Source organism: Sciurus carolinensis, chromosome 2, assembly GCF_902686445.1.
Source record: "Sciurus carolinensis chromosome 2, mSciCar1.2, whole genome shotgun sequence".
Taxonomy (NCBI): Eukaryota; Metazoa; Chordata; class Mammalia; order Rodentia; family Sciuridae; genus Sciurus; species Sciurus carolinensis.
This window is the reverse complement of record NC_062214.1, coordinates 122127288-122147376: the sequence shown is the minus strand read 5'-3', so window position 1 is coordinate 122147376 and position 20089 is coordinate 122127288. Positions and strand designations below refer to the sequence as shown.

General features: G+C 36.1%; 1 protein-coding gene across 1 annotated transcript in view; it reads left to right on the top strand.

Moving 5' to 3' along the window:
- LOC124976478 (olfactory receptor 4Q3-like) overlaps positions 1-15454 on the top strand; it is a 29278-nt gene extending 13824 nt beyond the window's left edge. The window contains exons 2-3 of the mRNA XM_047539345.1: positions 9907-10738; positions 15317-15454. Coding sequence (XP_047395301.1) covers positions 9907-10738; positions 15317-15454 — 970 coding nt within the window. The remainder of the gene's footprint in view (positions 1-9906; positions 10739-15316) is intronic.
- Positions 15455-20089: the final 4635 nt, after the last annotated feature.

The following is a 20089-nucleotide window of genomic DNA, read 5'->3' as shown; positions in this document are numbered from 1 at the left end:
GATAGATTCTCTAAACAAAAACTGAACAAAGAATCTATAGAACTAAATAACACAATCAATAATCTAGAGTTAATGGACATGTATACAGTATTTCATCCATCATTGAGTGAATACACTTCCTTCTCAGCAGCTCATAGATCCTTTCTCAAAAGGAAGACCAAATGCTATGCCACAAAGAAGTCATTAGTAAAATACAAAAAAATAGAGATACTACCCTGTATTCTATTAGACTATAATGGAATGCAATTAGAAATCAATGATAAAATAAAAACAAAAATTACTCCTGCACCTGGAGATTAAATAATACACTATTGAATGATGCAATGATAACAGAAGACATCAGGGAAGAAATAAAAATTTGTTAGAGGTAAAAAATAATAATGACACAATATCAAAATCTCTGGGACACTCTGAAAACAGTACTAAGAGGAAAGTTAATTTCATTGAGATCATACATTACAAAAATAAAAAGTCCACAACTACAAGACCTAACATTACATCTCAAAGTCCTACAAAAAGAGCAGCTCAACACCAAAAATAGTAGAATACAGGAAATAATTAAAATTAGAGCTGAAATCAATGAAACTGAAACAAGAGAAACCATTCAAAAAATTGACAAAACAACAGCAACCCTTAACTCAAGAAATGAAACAAAATGTGTGCCTTTGAAATTCTTTGTATCTCCTTGTCCTGTCTGGTTCTAGAGGTTCTTCCTTTTGTTTTAAAAACCTTTTGTTGACCTTTTTTAGTTATACATGACAGTAGAATATATTTTGACATTTCATACATACATGGACTATAACTTCTCATTTTTGTGGTTGTACATGATGTGGAGTTACGCTGGTTGTGTATCCATATATGAACATGTCCAATTCATTCTACTGTCTTTCTCATTCCTGTCTCCCTTACCTCCCCTCATTCCCCTCCCTCCAATCTAGTGAACCTCCTTCCCCCCAACCCCTGCTATTGTGAATCAGCATCTGCATATTGGAGAGAACGTTGGGATTTTGTGGTTTGGGGGATTGACTTATTTCACTTAGCGTGATAGTCTCCAGTTTCATGCATTTACTGGCAAATGCCATAATTTCATTGTTCTTTAAAGCTGAGAAATATTCATTGTGTATATATACCACATTTTCTTTATCCATTCATCTGTTGAAGGACACCTAGGTTGGATCCCTAATTTATCTAGTGTGACTAGAGCTGCTATTGACATTAATATGGCTGCATCACTATAGCATGCTGATCTTAATTCCTTTGGGTATATGCTGAGGAGTGGGATAACTGGGTCAAATGGTGAGTCCATTCCAAATTTTCTGAGGAATCTCCATACTGCTTTCCAGAGTTGTTGCACCAATTTGCAGTCCCACCAGCAATGTATGAATGAACCTTTCCCCTGACATTCTTGCCAACATTTATTATTACTTTTATTCTTGATAATTGCCATTCTGACAGGAGTGAATTGAAATCTGTGTAGTTTTAATTTACCTTTCTCCAATTGCTAGTAATGTTGAACATTTTTTTCAGATATGAGTAGACCAATTGTATTCTTCTTTTGTGAAGTGCCAGAGGTTCTCTAAAAGGTAATTTTCAAGGGATGTGCAGAAAACCTAAAGAAGGATAAGGACACAGTATGTACCAAGAATATAAGAAGCAGATGTCATCGGGACAGTGAAGATATTTAACAAAGAAATTTAAGAGGGAAAAATATAATAAAGTTAGTTTAGAGATAAATTTTTAGTATAATTTTTGATAGCAGTATAAAAGTGAATTCTGTAAATAATGATATAGGTGATTTTATGGGAAGAAAGCTCAGAGTTTTCAGGTTCTGGTTTGTCTTTAGAACCCTGCATGGGATCCACAAGGGGCATTGCTGGCCAGTACCTGAGTCATAACAATTTATGTCTGGGACAGCTGGGCAAAGCATGTTTCCTCCGTGTTGCAGAATAAAGCCTTGCTTCCTTGGTGGGGAAAAAAGGTTCATTTGCAGAGCTCTCACTTGTCAAGGATTGTTGGTCATTGATCTGTTTTTAGTTGACTATTTAAAAAATGAGAAACAGGAAGATTTTTATCTCTAAGTTAAAACTATTTGCTGCTTGGAGACCAGGAAGGCCTGACTTTTCTGTGAATTACATTTCAGACAAGAATTTGAAAGGTCTGGCTTACTCTGGCAGGAGGAGCAATCATCTCTATGGAAAAGCTCTGCTGCCGTCCACCTCTTGGACTAGAGACCAGGATCTGTCTGTGTGCCCAGTGTTGCATCTGAAGTCCTTGCAGACTTGTGGGATCTCTCCAGGATTCTTGTGCTGGGCACTCTGATTTCCAAAGTGAAAGGGAAATGGTAGGAACCGTGGTCTTCAGTGCTGCATGTAGTATGTCTGAATAATAAAGGATAAATAGTAAACATTCCTGGAAGGTCATCTCTTTGTTATTTTTCTCCCTGAAGGAATTGCTCCCATATTTATGTCTTCATGTTCATTTTTATTAATGACTGAATTTTTAAATGGAAACTGAAAACCCTTTGTGTGTTATAAATGATAAAATTTTTATTTTTCTTGTAAGAATGTCAAATATTTTTTATTCTTGGAAGAAATTAATATTAGATTAAACCTCTTCCATTTAATGGAGCTCTTGTTCTCTTGGCTTATAAAAGATAATATTCTGTTGTATAAATTTAAAATGAGAAAAAGACTCTGAATTTTTAATACTTTAAATGTGCTAGGTTTTTAATAAAAATGAGAACATCAACCAAACTTCTTAAATAAACTTCTAAGAAGAATTTCTTTGTAAGAATTCAAGTTCACATATTTGGAATGAATCTTTGGCCCAATTAAACTGGTATGATCATTTTGGTTTAGAACCAATGATATGTTTTCATCATTTTATAATAGGTTGTAATATAACAGATACATTTTATTTTTTGAGACACTTTGTTTTCTAATAGAAAAACAAGTTACTCTGAACTATATAATCTTCCTATACTGGTTCCACAGATTAGATGAACTAATATTACTTCCTCATGTCTAATAATATTAAAAATGAAAAAATTATGAATTAAAATAAATTGAATATTTTGGTGAGTGATAGTGAATGATTCTAATAAATATTGATTCAAGAGTAATTTTGTTGCTGTATTATATATTCATCCTATACATAATTTCCAACATTCTTTGTTAACTTTAAGACCTTGGATTTGCATTCAATTGAGTTAATTAATTAAAATGCATGGATACTTAGATAATTATTACTAAGGTAAAATGAAAAAAACATTAATGATCAGGCATATTATTAATTTGCCTTCTTTTATACATCACAGAAAGCTATCATTTAACAGTTTGATAGTATGTTTGGTTACTCACAGACCATGTTGGGTACAGGTTTATTTTTACCTTTTATTTAAGAAACGTGAAAAAGAATGTGTGACTACAGGTGTTCATAAAATGTATGCTTATTGCTACTCTCTACTAAGATGCTTCTGTGTAACAGACAATTGTCAGTCATCAACCTTGTGAGTTTTTCTATGTTCTAGAGGAAATAGAACTTATTACTTTGTTTGAAAGTTGTAATTAATATGGACAGTTGGGGCAATATTAAATATATCATTGTAGGGAAATATAAATAATGTACAGGTGAGATGATGAATGTCTTTTTATTTATTAAAAATTATAATTTCTGCCTAGAGCGGTGGCACATGCCTGTAATCCCAGTGTCTTGGGAGACTGAAGCAGGAGGACCTCAAGTTCACAGTCAGTCTCAGCAAAAGCAAGGTGCTAAGCAATTCAGTGAGACCCTGTCTCTAAATAAAATACAAAAAAGGGCTGGGGATGTGACTCAGTGGTTGAGTGCCTCTGAGTTCAATCCCTGCTATCCCTAACCTCCAAAATTGTAATTTCTTTTAAATAATAATACTTGTGTGAGAATGTAAAAGAAAATTTAAAAAGACAAACTTCAAGGTGATTCAGTGAGTTATAAAAGTCTGAAGGAAAAAAAAACAACAACAACTTCATTTGTCTTAAATTATCGGCAAATAATATTTTCCAAGACAAATCTTAGGTTGATTTTCTAGTTCTGTTCACTGAAAATATGGTAAGGGTGAAAATGTCAATCAGGCTTTTGGAAATTTTGCTTATGTTGAAAATTATGTGATTGTTAAATTTTTTTAAAATCTGGAGTTAAAAACTAATGGTCTATTAATTCCTGATGAAATGTCTAGATTTGAACCTTCCTGAAACCAACAATTCTAAGGGCCTTGGAAGCTATTGCTGATAGAGTTGTTACAGGAGATGAATATTCTATGTTACCTGACTTTTCTAAGTCGTGGAGGATCCTGCACCCAGCTGTGTGCATCTCTTCCTTCTTCTCCTGAACTTTCACCTTGCTGGGGATAGGAAAGTTCTGAAAACTAGACTGATGTGAGAACTCCTTCTGCAAAAGAGAAATGTCTGATACTATCTTGCTGGTATGCTTGGCCTCCTGTCTTATCTTAGAATAAATTGCAAGTATGGGCTCCTTGGATCTTGTAACTGTAAGTTCAGTGTAGAAAGAAAGCAATAACATGTTAAAAATTGTACCACACTGGCTCTGTGTTAGTCAACTTACTCTTTTTTTCTTTTCAGTGCTAGGGGTTGAACCCAGGTTTTCACAAATGCTAAGCAAGTGCTCTACAACTGAGCTATACTTCTAGTCCTACCTTATCCTTAAGATTAAACCAAACAATTGTGAATTCTTTATTGTCATGTCATATTAATGCAATACTAAGCTTCTCTACTTTCTTCAAGTGATAATGGCCAGCTCGCCTCTTCAAGACAATGATTGTATTGCATATGTAGAAATAATGCCTTCCACAAAACTGATTTGGTATTAGTTCATAGCCTCTGCAGGGCCCCACTTTATAAGTAACGAGGAAAGTTATTTCCTGGTAGGCCAAATACCTTAGAAAATACAGAGGATATGAAGAAAAAAAGAAATTCATTCATATTTAAAGTTACTGTAGCAAAACCTAATGTATATTCATGATTTTAGTTTTCTAATCTCTGAATAGATAAGTAATAAAATCAATAAAAAACATTCTCTGGGATTATAAAGATATGAAAATGCAACACTGGGTACTCATGTGACTTACAGAAGTTATTTCTTTGGCCTTAGTGGTTGAACGTGATTTACTGTCTGTATAAAAAAGAGATTTGTTCGTATTAATGAAAAATTCTTGCTGCACATGTATAAACCATTTCAGACAAATAAAATTTAAATGCAGCAAGGTAAAAACAATGCAATTCAGAGTATTTTTGGAGGCTATGATAATTTCTTCACCATTTAAGAAAATTTCTAAATAAGGCAAAAACAGTGATTATGTGAGCTGTTGATGGCATATTCAAATATTGCTTAACAAGACTGTCTACTGGTCATCTGACTCTAGAGGTATGTAATTTTGTTTAACTTACTATTTGCTGTTCATTACTATTTCTGAGATTTTCAGACATTTTATAATTATATTTAGTTATATGACATAAAAAAGTTCCAATTTTTGTTGATATCCTTTTATTCATGCTAGAAAAGATAAACCCAAATATTAAGGTTGCATTGCCCTTTAAGGCATTAATTGGATCACACAGAACTTTAAAAATTTATTTTGTGTTCTTTTTGTGCTTAGATTATTTAAAATCACATATTTCATATTGTCCTTTGAGCTGATTGTGTTATTCTGCTGTCTCTCATTAATGAGATAAATACAGTTTTTGACATATGCTCCTCATCTATTTATGAATTATGTTTTATGACATTTAAAATATTGTACTTTGACAGCAACAATTTATAAAAAATATTCAATTACATTATAATGACAGCAGTTTTGTTTTCTGGGTGGAATCCACGTATAGGTGCCAGTAGATGAGCTGCTCCAGGTGTCAGGTCACTGGGGTGTTTTATCAAGGCTCCGTAACACCATGAAGGACGTGTTTCTCCTTCAGGCTCCAGGGGTAGCTTGGTATTGAACCTTCAGCTTCTGCCACTCTAAGGCACACGGAATCTTCTTCCTCAGGTACAGATTGAGACATGAAAAATGAGTGGCATACTAAGTCCCAAATTAATCACTACAAAGTAAATAAAAGGAGTGGTCTGTTATGCATCAGGTCTGACGGTTTCAGAGCCTACAGGGTCAGTTTTCAGGCAAGAACTGAAACGCCGACAACTCAAACAGCAGCAGCCGCTGCCTAGGGAATATCAGGGCTCATTAGGCTGAGCGGTGGTGTGAGGACCTCGAAAACCTCAGCTTCAACAGAGCTCTAGGGACAGAAGATTGTTCCAATCCATACAGTCAGACCTCAGTGAGGGGTTGGCTTATAAGGAAGCAGTTCGGGTACAGACTGGGCAACAGTGATGGTCACCTGATGACTACTCATTTTCGGAGTTTGAGACTGTGAGAAGGGGCCTGGTGGGATGAATGGCAAGATCTGGTATTCCTTCCTTGAAGCCACATAGTTCCTGACAAGCAATGATGTAAGCATCTCATACAGGTTGATTCATAATCCACTCGCCTCCCTGCTCCTTCTCTGTCTTGGTCGTCTTTTTCATTTTTATGCTTATCATAGTCCATATTCTTTTTCTCTGTAATGCTGGCATTCATCATTTTAAATTTAAGTGATCATTTGAGCTTTGGTTCTAGGTTCATACACTTAAAACATTCACATAGAAATGAAATTCCTATAGCATTGAAGAATTTTGGGGCTAGTGGTATACTGGAAGGCGATTACAAGGTTTGGATGTGATAGGATCAATTTTAGATCTCTGGTGGCACTGGGTTCATGAAAATATTGTCTTAAGACTACCTGATTCACTGTGGACCTCTAGACTGCTCTGATGCTGAATGCCCTTGTCTGTTCACAGCCCACCGGCTAGAGAACAAGGACTTTGGGTTACTTCCCCCAATTTCTCCCCCTTTCAGCAGGGAGAAGTTTGGAGATGTCATCGCCCATTTTTGCATAGAAATGGAATGTAGAAATTGACATTGGGGAAATGTGACAGTGGTCTACATTAAGCTTTGAATATAACTCTTGCTGCTCTGAAAAATAAAAAGTAACTAATTCTACTACTAATTCACCTCAGACCCTATTTTCCATTTCTGTAATTATTTCATTTGCTTTTGCTAAATCTTCTTTATGCATTCCAAGTGCAATTTAAAATTCAACATTTCAAACAAGGCCAAAAATGTTTCTAGCAGAGATTATGCCCTTCATGGGAAGACATGTTGCCATCGGTGTCAATTTCAAGGGTACCATTTTCTTGGTGTTTCAAGAGAAATTAGAAAACACAACTTATAACTCCAAAAGGAGTTAAGATGGCATTTAAACTCCAGCTAGAAAATCATTTCACATTGTTGGTGTGGTCAAGCTTTTTCCTCTACTAACACTTTTAATTTAACATAGATGTAAAATAGCAAAATATACCACATTTTTTGTTTTTAAAACATAAATGTCATGATGAGAACTTTCCTATCTTTCTTAGTATTTTTCTCATAGACCTTTCTCATCCTATGTTCAGGAAAAGTCCAGACTAGCCACTCAGCTGATCATGTGTAAACCCTGGGTTATTTGAGGAGCTTTATTTTTGTTCTTTTCCCTTTTGGCAGTGCAGGCCTTCCCAAAAGACTTTCATTTCTCATTAAACATTCTAAATTTCTTTGGCCTATTTTGTAAACTAAAAGTCAATTCTTTTGCTATTCTTAGGCCTTGTAACATGAAATGCTTGATAGGTCTTGGTCCTTCTGCTAAGACAGTGATAATAAAACTGGCATTTTTGAATGTGTCTCCTCTGACCCTGTAGAGATTTGGCAAGGAAAATGTTTCTAAATTGAATTTATTTCTTAGCTGATAAATAAACATAAAAATTGTATATATTAATGGGATAACACACAATGCTTTGATACATGTATGCACTGTGATTTCACAGTCAGATTAAATATATATCTGTCTTCTCAAACATTTATCATTTTTTTAGGATGCAAACCTTCAAAATTCTTTCTTTTACTATTTTGAAATGTTGTTATCCACAGGAATAGCACATCTTGCCTAGTTTTTATCTTATGTAATTGTAAAATTTTGAAATCACTATTAATCAAAATCTTTAACAGTAAATATCTAGGAACTGTCCAAATATTTATAGTACTGAAATCCCCTGATATTAAATAAGACTATAGAAGTAGGTCATAAACTAGGGTTTAAAGATGATTTGTAGTAATTTGGGTATGCTTTGTATACTTTCTCTTGTTTAATCCACCTTTCTGATTTGTTTAATTTTGATCTTGTCCACTTAAATAAACACTTATCTTTCTTTCAATATGTTCTGTGGCAAAAACAAGGGTACAATACATCTTTCATGAGCTATGTTTTCACATTAAGAAGCAATCACAGTTTTTTCCCAATCATATTCTAATACTAAGTAACAAAATGTTCTGGATTATGCTTTTCCACCTTTTTTTTTTTTTCTGGTATACAGAAACCTATTTGCTATCTTTTAAAATTTGTTAGACTTTTTCCAGTTTACACAAGATAATATTTAAAATGAGACCCAGAGTTTCAATGAGAATTTGATCCCTATTAAGTGAACATTTTAGAAAACTAGAAATCAGAATACATCAGAATACCTTTTCCTCATGGAAAATTTAGAATCCTTGTGCTATCTGAGGGGTATTGGTAAATTTCCAATATAGCACAGCTCTGGTACATATGACAACAAATAGTTTCCTATCCTGTAGTTTTTGCTTTATTTTCCAATTGGTTCCAGAAAGAAAAGTTGTTCCTTCCATTAATTATGAAATTAGAGAGTTAGATGAACCTGGCTACATAGGCAGGTGAAGAGGATGGCCAAAAAAAAAAAAAAAAAATTGTGACAGAGGCATCCAAAAGTTGCTTGGGCTCAAATCTTTCTCACACCTCCTTATCTTGAACTATTGCCTTAGAGAAGGACATTATTGAGAACACTTCTTATCATTAATAGTTTTCTTTTAGGAATTTATGTTCTTTATGGTCTATGCAAATCTCTGACACCAAGTATAATGCTTTTATCAAATATCTTTCTCTGCATAACTTGAGAGAACTAACTACAACATGGAATAGGTAACTAGATACGGAAAAGTACAAGTCTTATCTCATTTCATATTTTGCCTAGAGCTGGTTGTAGACAGACTATTGTTTAATTTAAAATGGAGGCAACTACTCTTAATTACTTCAGTGGAAAATATGTGTCAATGTTCCCTGAGTTTTTATTTGTAATTCAAGATATCCCCATCCAATATTGGGTCTGAGTGTGAGTGTAGAGAATGAGAAAATGGACAAAATGATGTTTTAGTGTATCCTTTACTTTCTTATGTGTAAAGAGTTGTTGAAGAGTCCAGAAAACCTGATGCTGATTCTTCTTACTATCTTTTTGTATAAAATGGGTCATGGTGCTCTTTTGTGCATGCCTCATTGTTATGAATTATTGCCCTTGGTATCTTTTCTTGATGATTAGTGTCTTCTAGTCATTACCTTACTCACCCTGAGTTGGATACTTCCCTAAGCTTTAAAGATAAATATTTTCATTATTCTGACCCTGTCTCTATAAACTCCCCAATCTCTGTGACCTGGAATAATAATAATGATAGTAATAAATACAAAGAACACAGACTCCTTTTTCATTCCTTCCTAATTGATTCACGTTTCATAAAATAAACATTTACAGTAAGTGCTGACCTTTGCACAACATAGAAATTCATTGTTGACAAAGCTCTCCTTTCAATTTGGTCAGTTATTGAACTTCCGTTATACAGTAACACTGTGGTGTAGATATAAACATGAATAAAAAATTTTCTTCATTTTTTTCCTTTTGTCTAATTCACATTTTCTTGTTCCAACCCAATTCTTCTTTCTTTAGGTCTTTTGGTACTCTTGGCTTGATGAAAAAAGGAAATGACTCTAAAGTGACAGAATTTGTACTTCTGGGTCTATCATCCTCCTGGAAGCTACAGCTATTTATCTTCTTAATATTTTTGTTGCTCTATGTTGCAATTGTCCTGGGAAACCTGTTGATATTGGTAACAGTGCGAGCTGATGCTCACTTGCTCCAATCTCCTATGTACTACTTCTTGGGTCATCTCTCATTCATTGACCTGTGCCTGAGCTGCGTTACTGTGCCCAAGATGTTAGGGGATTTCCTACAGCAGAACAAGACTGTCAGTTTTTTAGGATGCATGGCCCAGATCTACTTCCTGCACTTTTTGGGAGCCAGTGAGATGTTTCTGCTGACAGTTATGGCCTATGATAGGTATGTTGCCATATGCAATCCTTTGCACTACCTGACCATCATGAACCGCCAGCTGTGTCTTCAGTTGGTTTTTGCTTGCTGGTGTGGGGGTTTCATCCACTCTATCACACAGGTCATTCTGGTCATCCAGTTGCCTTTCTGTGGCCCTAATGAACTGGACAACTTCTACTGTGATGTTCCCCAGGTCATCAAGCTGGCCTGCATGGACACCTATATGGTAGAGGTGCTGATGATCTCCAACAGTGGACTGCTGTCTCTCGTCTGCTTTTTGGTCTTGATCTTTTCTTATGCTGTCATCCTGATCACCCTGAGGACTCGCTTCTGCCAAGGCAGGAGCAAGGCACTGTCTACCTGTGCCTCCCACCTAACAGTGGTCAGCCTGATCTTTGTGCCTTGTGTATTCATCTACTTGAGGCCTTTCTACAGCTTCTCTGTGGATAAAGTATTCTCTGTGTTTTACACAGTGATCACTCCTATGTTGAATCCACTCATTTACACTCTCAGAAATGCTGATATGAAGATAGCTATGAAGAAGCTGAGAAAAAAGCACATGGCATCCTGTTGCCCTGTTAAAAGATAAGCAGGAAGAGGTGACTTAGAAAACATTTTTTCTTGGGACACTCTTACCTTATTCTGTCCATGTATGAAAACAATTCTGGTGACTTCAGTGTAAGACAAGGTAACATAGAATTATAATGAATCCCTCTTGATAAGAGTTGGGAGACGTGGTGGCTATAAATATGAAGCAGGGAACTCAGGATTATTTACTGGCTGACAAATGATGGAGGTTAATTGAATGATAGGGTCAGAGGAACCTTCTATCATTCTGTCTACAAGTCTTTACTTATTCAATTCATTTTACTATGTCTCTACTTCAGTGAAAGAAGACATTACATCTCCTTTTGTGTCCTGCTTCTACAGGGTTTAAAGAGTCCTAGTGTGAGATCTTCCTGACATTTCATCACAATCTTTTTTGAGGCAGTGTGAATTCCATTTTTCCTTGCTCTAACAAAGCTTGTAAACAATGTTGAACTCCCCATACGTTAGAGTTTACCAAGGAACTGTGTTCCATACTGTGCCAAATTTTAAAAATATAAGGTCAGATGACTCAGGTGAATGGACATGTGCTCTTCATCATGTTTGGGAGTGAAGGAAAGAGGCCTGGGAATGCTGGGGTCATGAAAGCCGTCCCTGTGTTGCTGCAGAGAATTCTCTGGAAGAGGCATCTCTATTTCACTCTGAGTTTTTCTTTACGTGAAATTGTAGTGGGGTCAACTTGATGCACTTTGTAATATTTGAGAGCTCTGGGCTCTAAAGAAAAAGAAAAAGAAATGACCTATTGTTTGAAGCATTCTCCCTGTCCTGAGGTGCTCATGGTCATGACTCCTGGGTCACGCATGTGCTCTGAGGAATAGACAATATCACTGAACTTCATTTTTACCAATGAACTCAGAGTTGTAAGTCACTTGCCCAAATTGCTTAGAAAAAAATGTATTTAGCCAAGAAAGTTAGTAATTTTAGACAATTGAGCTAATATTTTTTTCTCCTCAGAAAAATGCATTTATCCAAATTATATGGACTAATTTCTTGATTTCTACTATATCTGTATAGGAGCGCCAGAACTATGAGATCCCTAAAAAAAGGTTCACTTAATGTTTATGTTGAAAGTTATCTATTTGTGATGGAAGGCTCCTTGCAACTTTTATGACTATGGAAAGATATTTATTCTATTTGCTGAATATAAAGATAATGATAAAATTTTTGCAATATTTTTATATTTTCTCACTTTATTCCCTAATCAATGGCTATGGAGAAGTTTTTCAGATTACTTAGTTGAAAAATGTACCTAAAAAATAAATATCTGAAATTTCAACAATTACTAGGATTTTATAGCTAATTTGCAATATTCTCAGACATGTAAAAGCTATTTTTGTATTGGAACAAATCAGGTCTTTTCAGTTTTTGTGCTGAGACTTTATGTTTAAGAAACTGTGTATGAATGTATTTGTGTATATGAGTTTTGATACAGAAGGATTCTTCACAGACCAGGATCATGATGGCCACTTGGAAATTTCAGCACAGGCCAGGTGAGGGCATCCCTGGCAGACACCTGCCCCTCTTTCTGCTTTACTACACCCAACATTTCAACAGAGGCTCTTTGCCTACAATGAACACCCTGAAGGGCAGAAGAACACCCTGAAGATAATATCCCAAAGAGTGGGAAACTGTGAGCCAGAGAGTACTGTGTGGGTTGACAGAAAGATTTAAGTGGTGCTGTGGATCAGCCAGGCACATTGTAAAGACACGAAGCTTCAGACTCTCTGAATCAAGGTGACTATAACATCCCTCTTTCCTGATGTTCCTCTTTCACAGGAAAATTTGGGTCTTGTGAAATCATTTTAAATGTCTTGTTGATATCTGGGGTTGGCAGCATTATATTCAGAAAAGCAAGAACTTCTCATATTGTCTTTTGCAGTTTCAATCTTCAAATATTTGCTTAACCAATGATCTATGTTAAAATTCTTCTTATTAATAAATAAATAGTTCACACTTTTTAGACTGCACAGGATTGGTAGTGTCTGGGTGTCCAATGCAGTGGTTTTCTGCTCAGATCATGGCCATCTTCCAGGGGCTACATGAGCCTCTTCTTTGGGTCTGTTCTGATAGTGGATCATATCACTTGTGTGTGTACCCCTAGACTAGGCAGTTGAAGGACACTGTGTAAAGTGTGTGGCAGGGCGTGGACGTCTGGGTTGCAGGATCCACATTAATACCCGAGAGGCTTCTTGTGATAAATTGGGAACCAGGAGAAACGGTGGGCTGGAGGCTGAGAGCCAAAAGTCTGCTTTGTTCACATGGCCACATATTGGTGCAGGAAATTCAAGGATGTTGAGAATTTTAAATTGGAAAATGATCCTCCAGTAATTATGAAAGTATGAGATGATAGTTAAATTTTGTTAACTTGATTTGAAACTTTCAGGTATATGTTACTTGGGGTCCTCTTGCCCTGTGTTCCATAGATATTTTGGGTGGGTCTGCCTCTTTTTTCCAGCTTTTATGACCCTCTGGTTTACTAAAATAGCTAAAAGGAGACAAAGTCAAGTCTAACTTAGGAAATCATGAGAGAATTATTGATTTCATATTTCCAAGATGCATCATGGTAAGTAAGACTGTCCACATTTATAGTCTTATCTCAAAAGTACATGTTGTGTGTGGGCGGAGGTTGTGGCTCAGTGGTAGAGTACTTGCCTAGCATGTGTGAGGCCCTGGGCTCAATCCCTAGTACCACATGCACACACACACAAAATCAGATTAAAAACTTAAATATAGTATGTAATATAATTATGTGATATATACTCTAATTATACAATAAGATAATAAAACATATTTAAGTTCTAGATTATGATTTACTACCTATTAGCACCTGAGTCATCTTCACTGAAATATTTATAGAATTAAAAACTTGAGACTTAATGGGTTAATAATTTATTATTATGGGTTAATAACTCATTATTAACTGGTTATCCTTTCATTAAATTTACAACCATTTGCTATGTGTCTGGAAATGTGGTACACACCTTGAGTCTTCCCCCAAGGATCGACAGATCACCCAAATATCAATTATAGAATCTCTCAATATCCAACAGAGGGTGGTAACATGGCCCTCTAAAAGAAGATGTGAGCCCAGGCGATGGGGGTGAGTAGAACAGGGAGGTTCAATGTACAAATTCCAAAGTCCAATGACCACCTTGGGACCCCTTACCAGAGGACCAGTGACTTAACCTGTTCAGGGCCATCTTGGACAAGATGGTGCCTGGCAATGAGCCAAAGGGCACTGGGTACCAAAATAAGGAAGTACCCATAAAGGTTGCTTGCCTACTAGTTCCTTGGAGACTTATGACGTGTTGACGCCAGGCTCTAGGATTGGTTATCTAATATCATGCCGCGCGTGGACAGCTCGTGATCCATATAGTGCTATGCTGACTTCCTCTGCATGCTCTCCTGCGTGAGAGAAAGCTTTGCTATAATTGACTGATAAGCTAGGAGCCTGGGGGAGGAGAGGGGGAGAGGGAAGAAGAAGGGAGACAGTGGCAGAACAAAGGAGGCAGAAAAACAGGGAGGACGCAATAAATCTGGTCAACTAAAGATTGGTGGTGTCTCCTTTCTCCATGCCGGTTCCGCTGGATGGAACATTAACCTCTCAGCATCCCTTTGTTTATACAACAAAGAGAACAAGAGCATCTACCTCAAAGGGCTCTCAGAAAATGGGACAAAACAATACTTGGTAAAGTTCTAATAAAAGTATCTACCTATGGTCAGAATTTGATAACTGATAGATTATGTTACTATTATTACTTATTGTTCTAGAAAATTAAAAGGGAAGCAGGCCAAAAGAATAGTAGAGTTGTTAGATTCTAGAGAACCACAAGGCAGAAAGATGAACTTGATTCAGGTCACTGCTATGTGACAGCAAAATTCCTAACATTTCCCTAGTCATATTGAAACAATCTTGACACAGGAAATTTAGGATAGGTGATACATGTGCCCTCAAAATTATGTTTAAAAAGTCACATTTTAAGTACTTTTAAAATGTTCTGGTTAATAATACACTTCCAAGGCTTTTATGCAATCATTTCTCAATTTAAATAATAAAAATTAGAACAGTTTGAGATTTACAGAAAAGTTGCAAAGATAGTACAGAGTGTCTATATACCTCAGGTCATTTCTCCTCTTGTCTTACCTTATTATGTCATATTTGTCATAGCTAATGAATCAATATTGATGATTATTATTAACTAAACTCCACCCTTTATTCAGATTTTATTTTAATATTTTGCTTAATGAATAGGCTTCCTTGAACTAATCATTTTTGACATATTATCATGCCATTCACTGAAGTATGTGACACATCCAACAGAGAATTGCTTGAATTTACTTCATGGTGACAGTAGTAACTATCTTCTTTGTTCCTTATATCTTTATTTATCTCTGCCCATCCACTACTTTTCCACTGGATAAGGCTGTGTCTGTGTTTTATACCACCATCACCCCGATGCTAAACCCACTCATCTATACTCTGAGGAATGGAGATGTGAAGAATGCCATGAAGCGTCTGTGGAGCCACAAGTTTTCTTTAAAGGAGAAGCAGAAGAGATAGTTTGTCAGAATTGCAAACTCAGAGAATTAGCTGGTAACTTCAGTGGTCCCTAATTTGTCAAAAATTTTAATGATAGTCCCTGAAACTGTCTTGTACCTTTCATCCAACAGAGAATTGCTTGAATTTACTTCATGGTGGGTTAAACTTAAACTTGTCCACAGAGGCAAGGTCTACCCTCTTTTATCTATAGTGGAAAACCTCCTCAGTATTTCCTTTCCCTGCCTCAAATCACTTTCATTTACATGAAACACTCAGTAAGCTACAATTTGGCGATTTAGGATGGCATTACGAGGGAATGATGTTCCCAAGAATCCGATCGTTTATCTTAGAAAAAGTAGAACTTCCTGGAAGCTGCATTCCCTCCTTCTTGCTTTCTTAGTCTTTCACACAAATATCATAAAATCTAGTAGGGGAGATGGATTTATAAAAACTAATTTTACCATAATATATAACAAATATAGACATAGAAATATATGCTGCCCGTGATGAACAAGTTAATACAAACTGAAGAACTGTTCAAAGAATGGTTTCAGTCCAGGACAAAATTAAAGGTATTTTACATATTTTGAGATGGGTGAGCAATGTTTAAAAAGATCCTTTTGGAGAATTTTAGTACTTTCCCATTTCAGCACTATATTAATATTTTTACTAAAGCAATTTCACTTTCATTTTTCCGCAACACACAGACTAGATTAATTAAAACAAAATGAATTGGTGTTTGAACTTTTGAAAAGACTAAGTCAAAAAGATGTGGTTTCATTATAAATTTTGGTTAGAACTGTTTTCAATACTCAAAAAGGACAAAATGGAATAAGTTCATTTTGTTTCTGTGGTTTTATTTGTAAAGTTAGAAAAAAGCTGGGTGTTCTCAAAAGGTATTTTTATTCTGAGGAATTACTTTGAATCTTGTCTCCTATCTTTCAAGAGTTCAGAGATGTTTGTTTTTGTCCACTGCTTATTTCCTGTATGCTTTATGAAACCCTGTATAAACTTACAAAACTTTATCAGACATTTATTTTTGTTTTGTTGTTAGTGATTTCAACCTCATTTCTACAACTTAGGAAGGGCATAAATAATGCACATTGCTTTCCATTCTAAATGTATTGCACAGAGATGGCTCCATATCAGGTACCTGTCAGTTTTTCCAGTTGTCCTCCCAGTTTCCAAGGCTCCTTTTATTTCCCTTAGTAACCGAGACCTGACTATGGTAGTTCTGGGGAAATTCTGAATTGTCCTGTCTCTCCTTGGCAGCTGGGGGTGAACAGGGGATGTCAGCAGAAGCTGTGGGGGCTCTTTTGAGAACTCTCTGAAGTGGTTTCTCCATACTTGAGACCTCCCAGACACCATCATCATTAACATTTAGTTTTGTTGTATTTCCTTATACTCATTTTTCATTTACCTTTTCCTGTGCCAAAAACTCATTTTATTATAACACCTGATGTTTTTAAAGATAGACAAGAAACACTGAAATTGTGGTTAAAATGGCAAGTTACATTAGGCATTCTTTTCTCTCTTAAGAGCTAAGTATAATAATGTAAGCAACAACAATAACAACAGTGGGGGGGAAGTTTGGATCAACAAGAACAAAGAAGACAGGACAGGGGTTAGAATAGCAGACAAGACCCCAAAAAACGTTTGGAAGCGAGAAGACAAAGAAATGGTCAGAGAAGGCTGACTCTAAAGGACCAACAGGTGAATGCTAAGGAGAAAGTCACCTCCTGGAATTCCCAAGGTGCTTTGGACACCAGGACACGTGGTCAGAGGAATGGGGAGGTTCAGGGCTGGTATGGAGACTAAGAGAAAGGAATAGTTCACTCTCCTGTCCTCTTTCTGTACCTCACTCCCAGCTGCCAACAGAGACATATGATTCACAGACAGAAGGTTGTCAGGGCTTTGAACAATGTCATGATGGGCTGGGGGAGCATGGAATCCTTGGTTTCCATCTCCTGCACCAAAACAAATATCCTTCCGCTGTCTTCAACTTCTGTTCCTCGCTGTGTCAACTACAGTTGTCACCTAAAAAGTAAGTGCCAGGGCTGAGGAGATAGCTCAGTCGGTAGAGTGCTTGCCTTGTAAGCACAAAGCCCTGGGTTCGATCCCCAGCACCCAAAAAAAAAAAAAAAAAAAAAAAAAAAGTAAGTGCCTTTGGCTCCTCCCTGCATTGTACACGTTGTTTTTTTTTTTGTTTGTTTGTTTGTTTTTTTTTTGATAGCAAGGATTAAACCTGGGGGCACTTAACCACTAAGCTACATTCTCAGTCTTTTTAAATATTTTAGTTAGAGACAAGGTCCCACGGTGTTGCCGAGGACGGCTTTGAACTCGCTATCCTCTTGCCTCAGCCTCCCTAGTCTCTGGGATTACAGACATGCACCATGCAGTGAATTCTTTTTTTTTTCTTTTTTTTTTTTTTAACAAAGAAAAGATAGATTTTATTTTACAGACCAAATTCTCAACATATTCAATTTGGGTCTGAAAAACTTTGAAATGATGAGGATAATTGTCTTAGCAGCCCCATAAGGTATTTATTATCAATCCCAATTTTATTTTATTTAAAAAAAATTTTTTTAAAGTTTTTTACAGACTGCATTTTTTTTTTTTGGGGGGATACATGTTGTTTCTGTTTGTACATGGAGTAACAGCATACCATTTGCATTTTCATACATTTACATAGAGTAATGATGTTTGATTCACTCCATTATTTTTTTCCTTCCCCCCACCCCTCCCACCTCTCTTTTCCCTCTATAAAGTCTCTCCTTCTTCCATTCTTTCCCCCCTCCCACCCCCCATTACATGTCATCATCCGCTTATCAGCGAGATCATTCCTCTTTTGGAGTTTTGAGATTGGCTTTACTCACTTAACATGATATTCTCCAATTTCATCTATTTGCCTGCAAATGCCATAATTTTATTATTCTTTATAGCTGAGTTATATTCCCTTGTGTGTATATATATATATATATATATATATATATATATATATATATATACCACAGTTTCTTTATCCATTCATCAATTGAAGAGCATCTAGGTTGGTTCCATAGTCTGGCTATGGTGAATTGAGCAGCAATGAACATTGTTGTGACTGTATCTCTGTAGTATGCTGATTTTAAGTCCTTTGGGAATAGGCCAAGGAGTGGGATAGCTGGGTCAAATGGTGTTTCCATTCCAAGCTTTCTGAGGAATCTCCACACTGCTTTCCAGAGTGGCTGCACTAATTTGCAACCCCACCAGCAATGTATGAGTGTTCCTTTTTCACCACATCCTCTCCAACACCTATTGTTGCTTGTATTCTTGATAATCGCCATTTTAATTGGGGTGAGATGGAATCTTAGTGTAGTTTTGATTTGCATTTCTCTTATTACTAAAGGTGGTGAACATTTTTTCCTATTTTGGTTGATTGCTTGTAGATCTTCTTCTGTGAAGTGTCTGTTCATATCCTTAGCCCATTTGTTGATTGGGTTATTTGTAGTCTTGGTGTAAAGTTTTTGAGTTCTTTATATATTCTGGAAATTAGTGCTCTATCTGAAGTATGAGTGGCAAGGATATTCTCCCACTCTATAGGCTCTCTCTTCGCTTTGCTGATAGTTTCCTTTGCTGAGAGAAAGCTATTTAGTTTGAATCTATCCCAGTTATTGATTCTTGCTTTTATTTCTTGTGCTATGGGAGTCCTGTTAAGAAGTCTGATCCTAAGCCAACAAGGTGAAGATTTGGACCTAATTTTTCTTCTGTAAGACGCAAGGTCTCTGGTCTGATTTCAAGGTCCTTGATCCATTGTGAGTTGAGTTTTGTGCATGGTGAGAGATAGGGGTTTAGTTTCATTCTGTTGCATATGGATTTCCAGTTTTGACAGCACCATTTTTTGAAGAGGCTATCTTTTCTCCATTGCATATTTTTGGCACCTTTGTCTAGTATGAGAAAATTGTATTTATTTGGGTTTGTGTCCGTGTCCTCTATTCTGTACCATTGATCTACCTGTCTATTTTGGTGCCAATACCATGTTGTTTTTGTTACTATTGCTTTGTAGTATAGTTGAAGTTCTGGTATTGCGATACCCCCTGTTTCATTCTTCCTGTGAAGGATTGCTTTAGCTATTCTGGGTTTCTTATTCTTCCAGATGAATTTCATGACTGCTTGCTCTATTTCTGTAAGGTATGTCATTGGGATTTTAATTGGAATTGCATTGAGTCTGTATAGCACTTATGGTAGTATGGCCATTTTGACAATATTAATTCTGCCTATCCAAGAACAAGGGAGATCTTTCCATCTTCTAAGGTCTTCCTTAATTTCTTTCTTCAATGTTTTGTAATTTTCATTGTAGAGATCTTTTAACTCTTTGGTTAGATTGATTCCCAAGTATTTTTTTTTTTTTTTGAGGCTATGGCAAATGGAGTTGTTTTCCTCATTTCCCTTTCAGCTGTTTCGTCGCTTGCGTATAAAAATGCTTTAGATTTATGCGTGTTGATTTTATAGCCTGCTATTTTGCTGAATTCATTGATGAGGTCTAGAAGTTTTCTGGAGGAGGGTTTTGAATCCTCTAAATATAGAATCATGTCATCCGCAAATAGTGACAGCTTAAGTTCCTCTTTTCCTATTTGTATCCCTTTAATTTCTTTAGTCTGCCAAATTGCTCTGGCT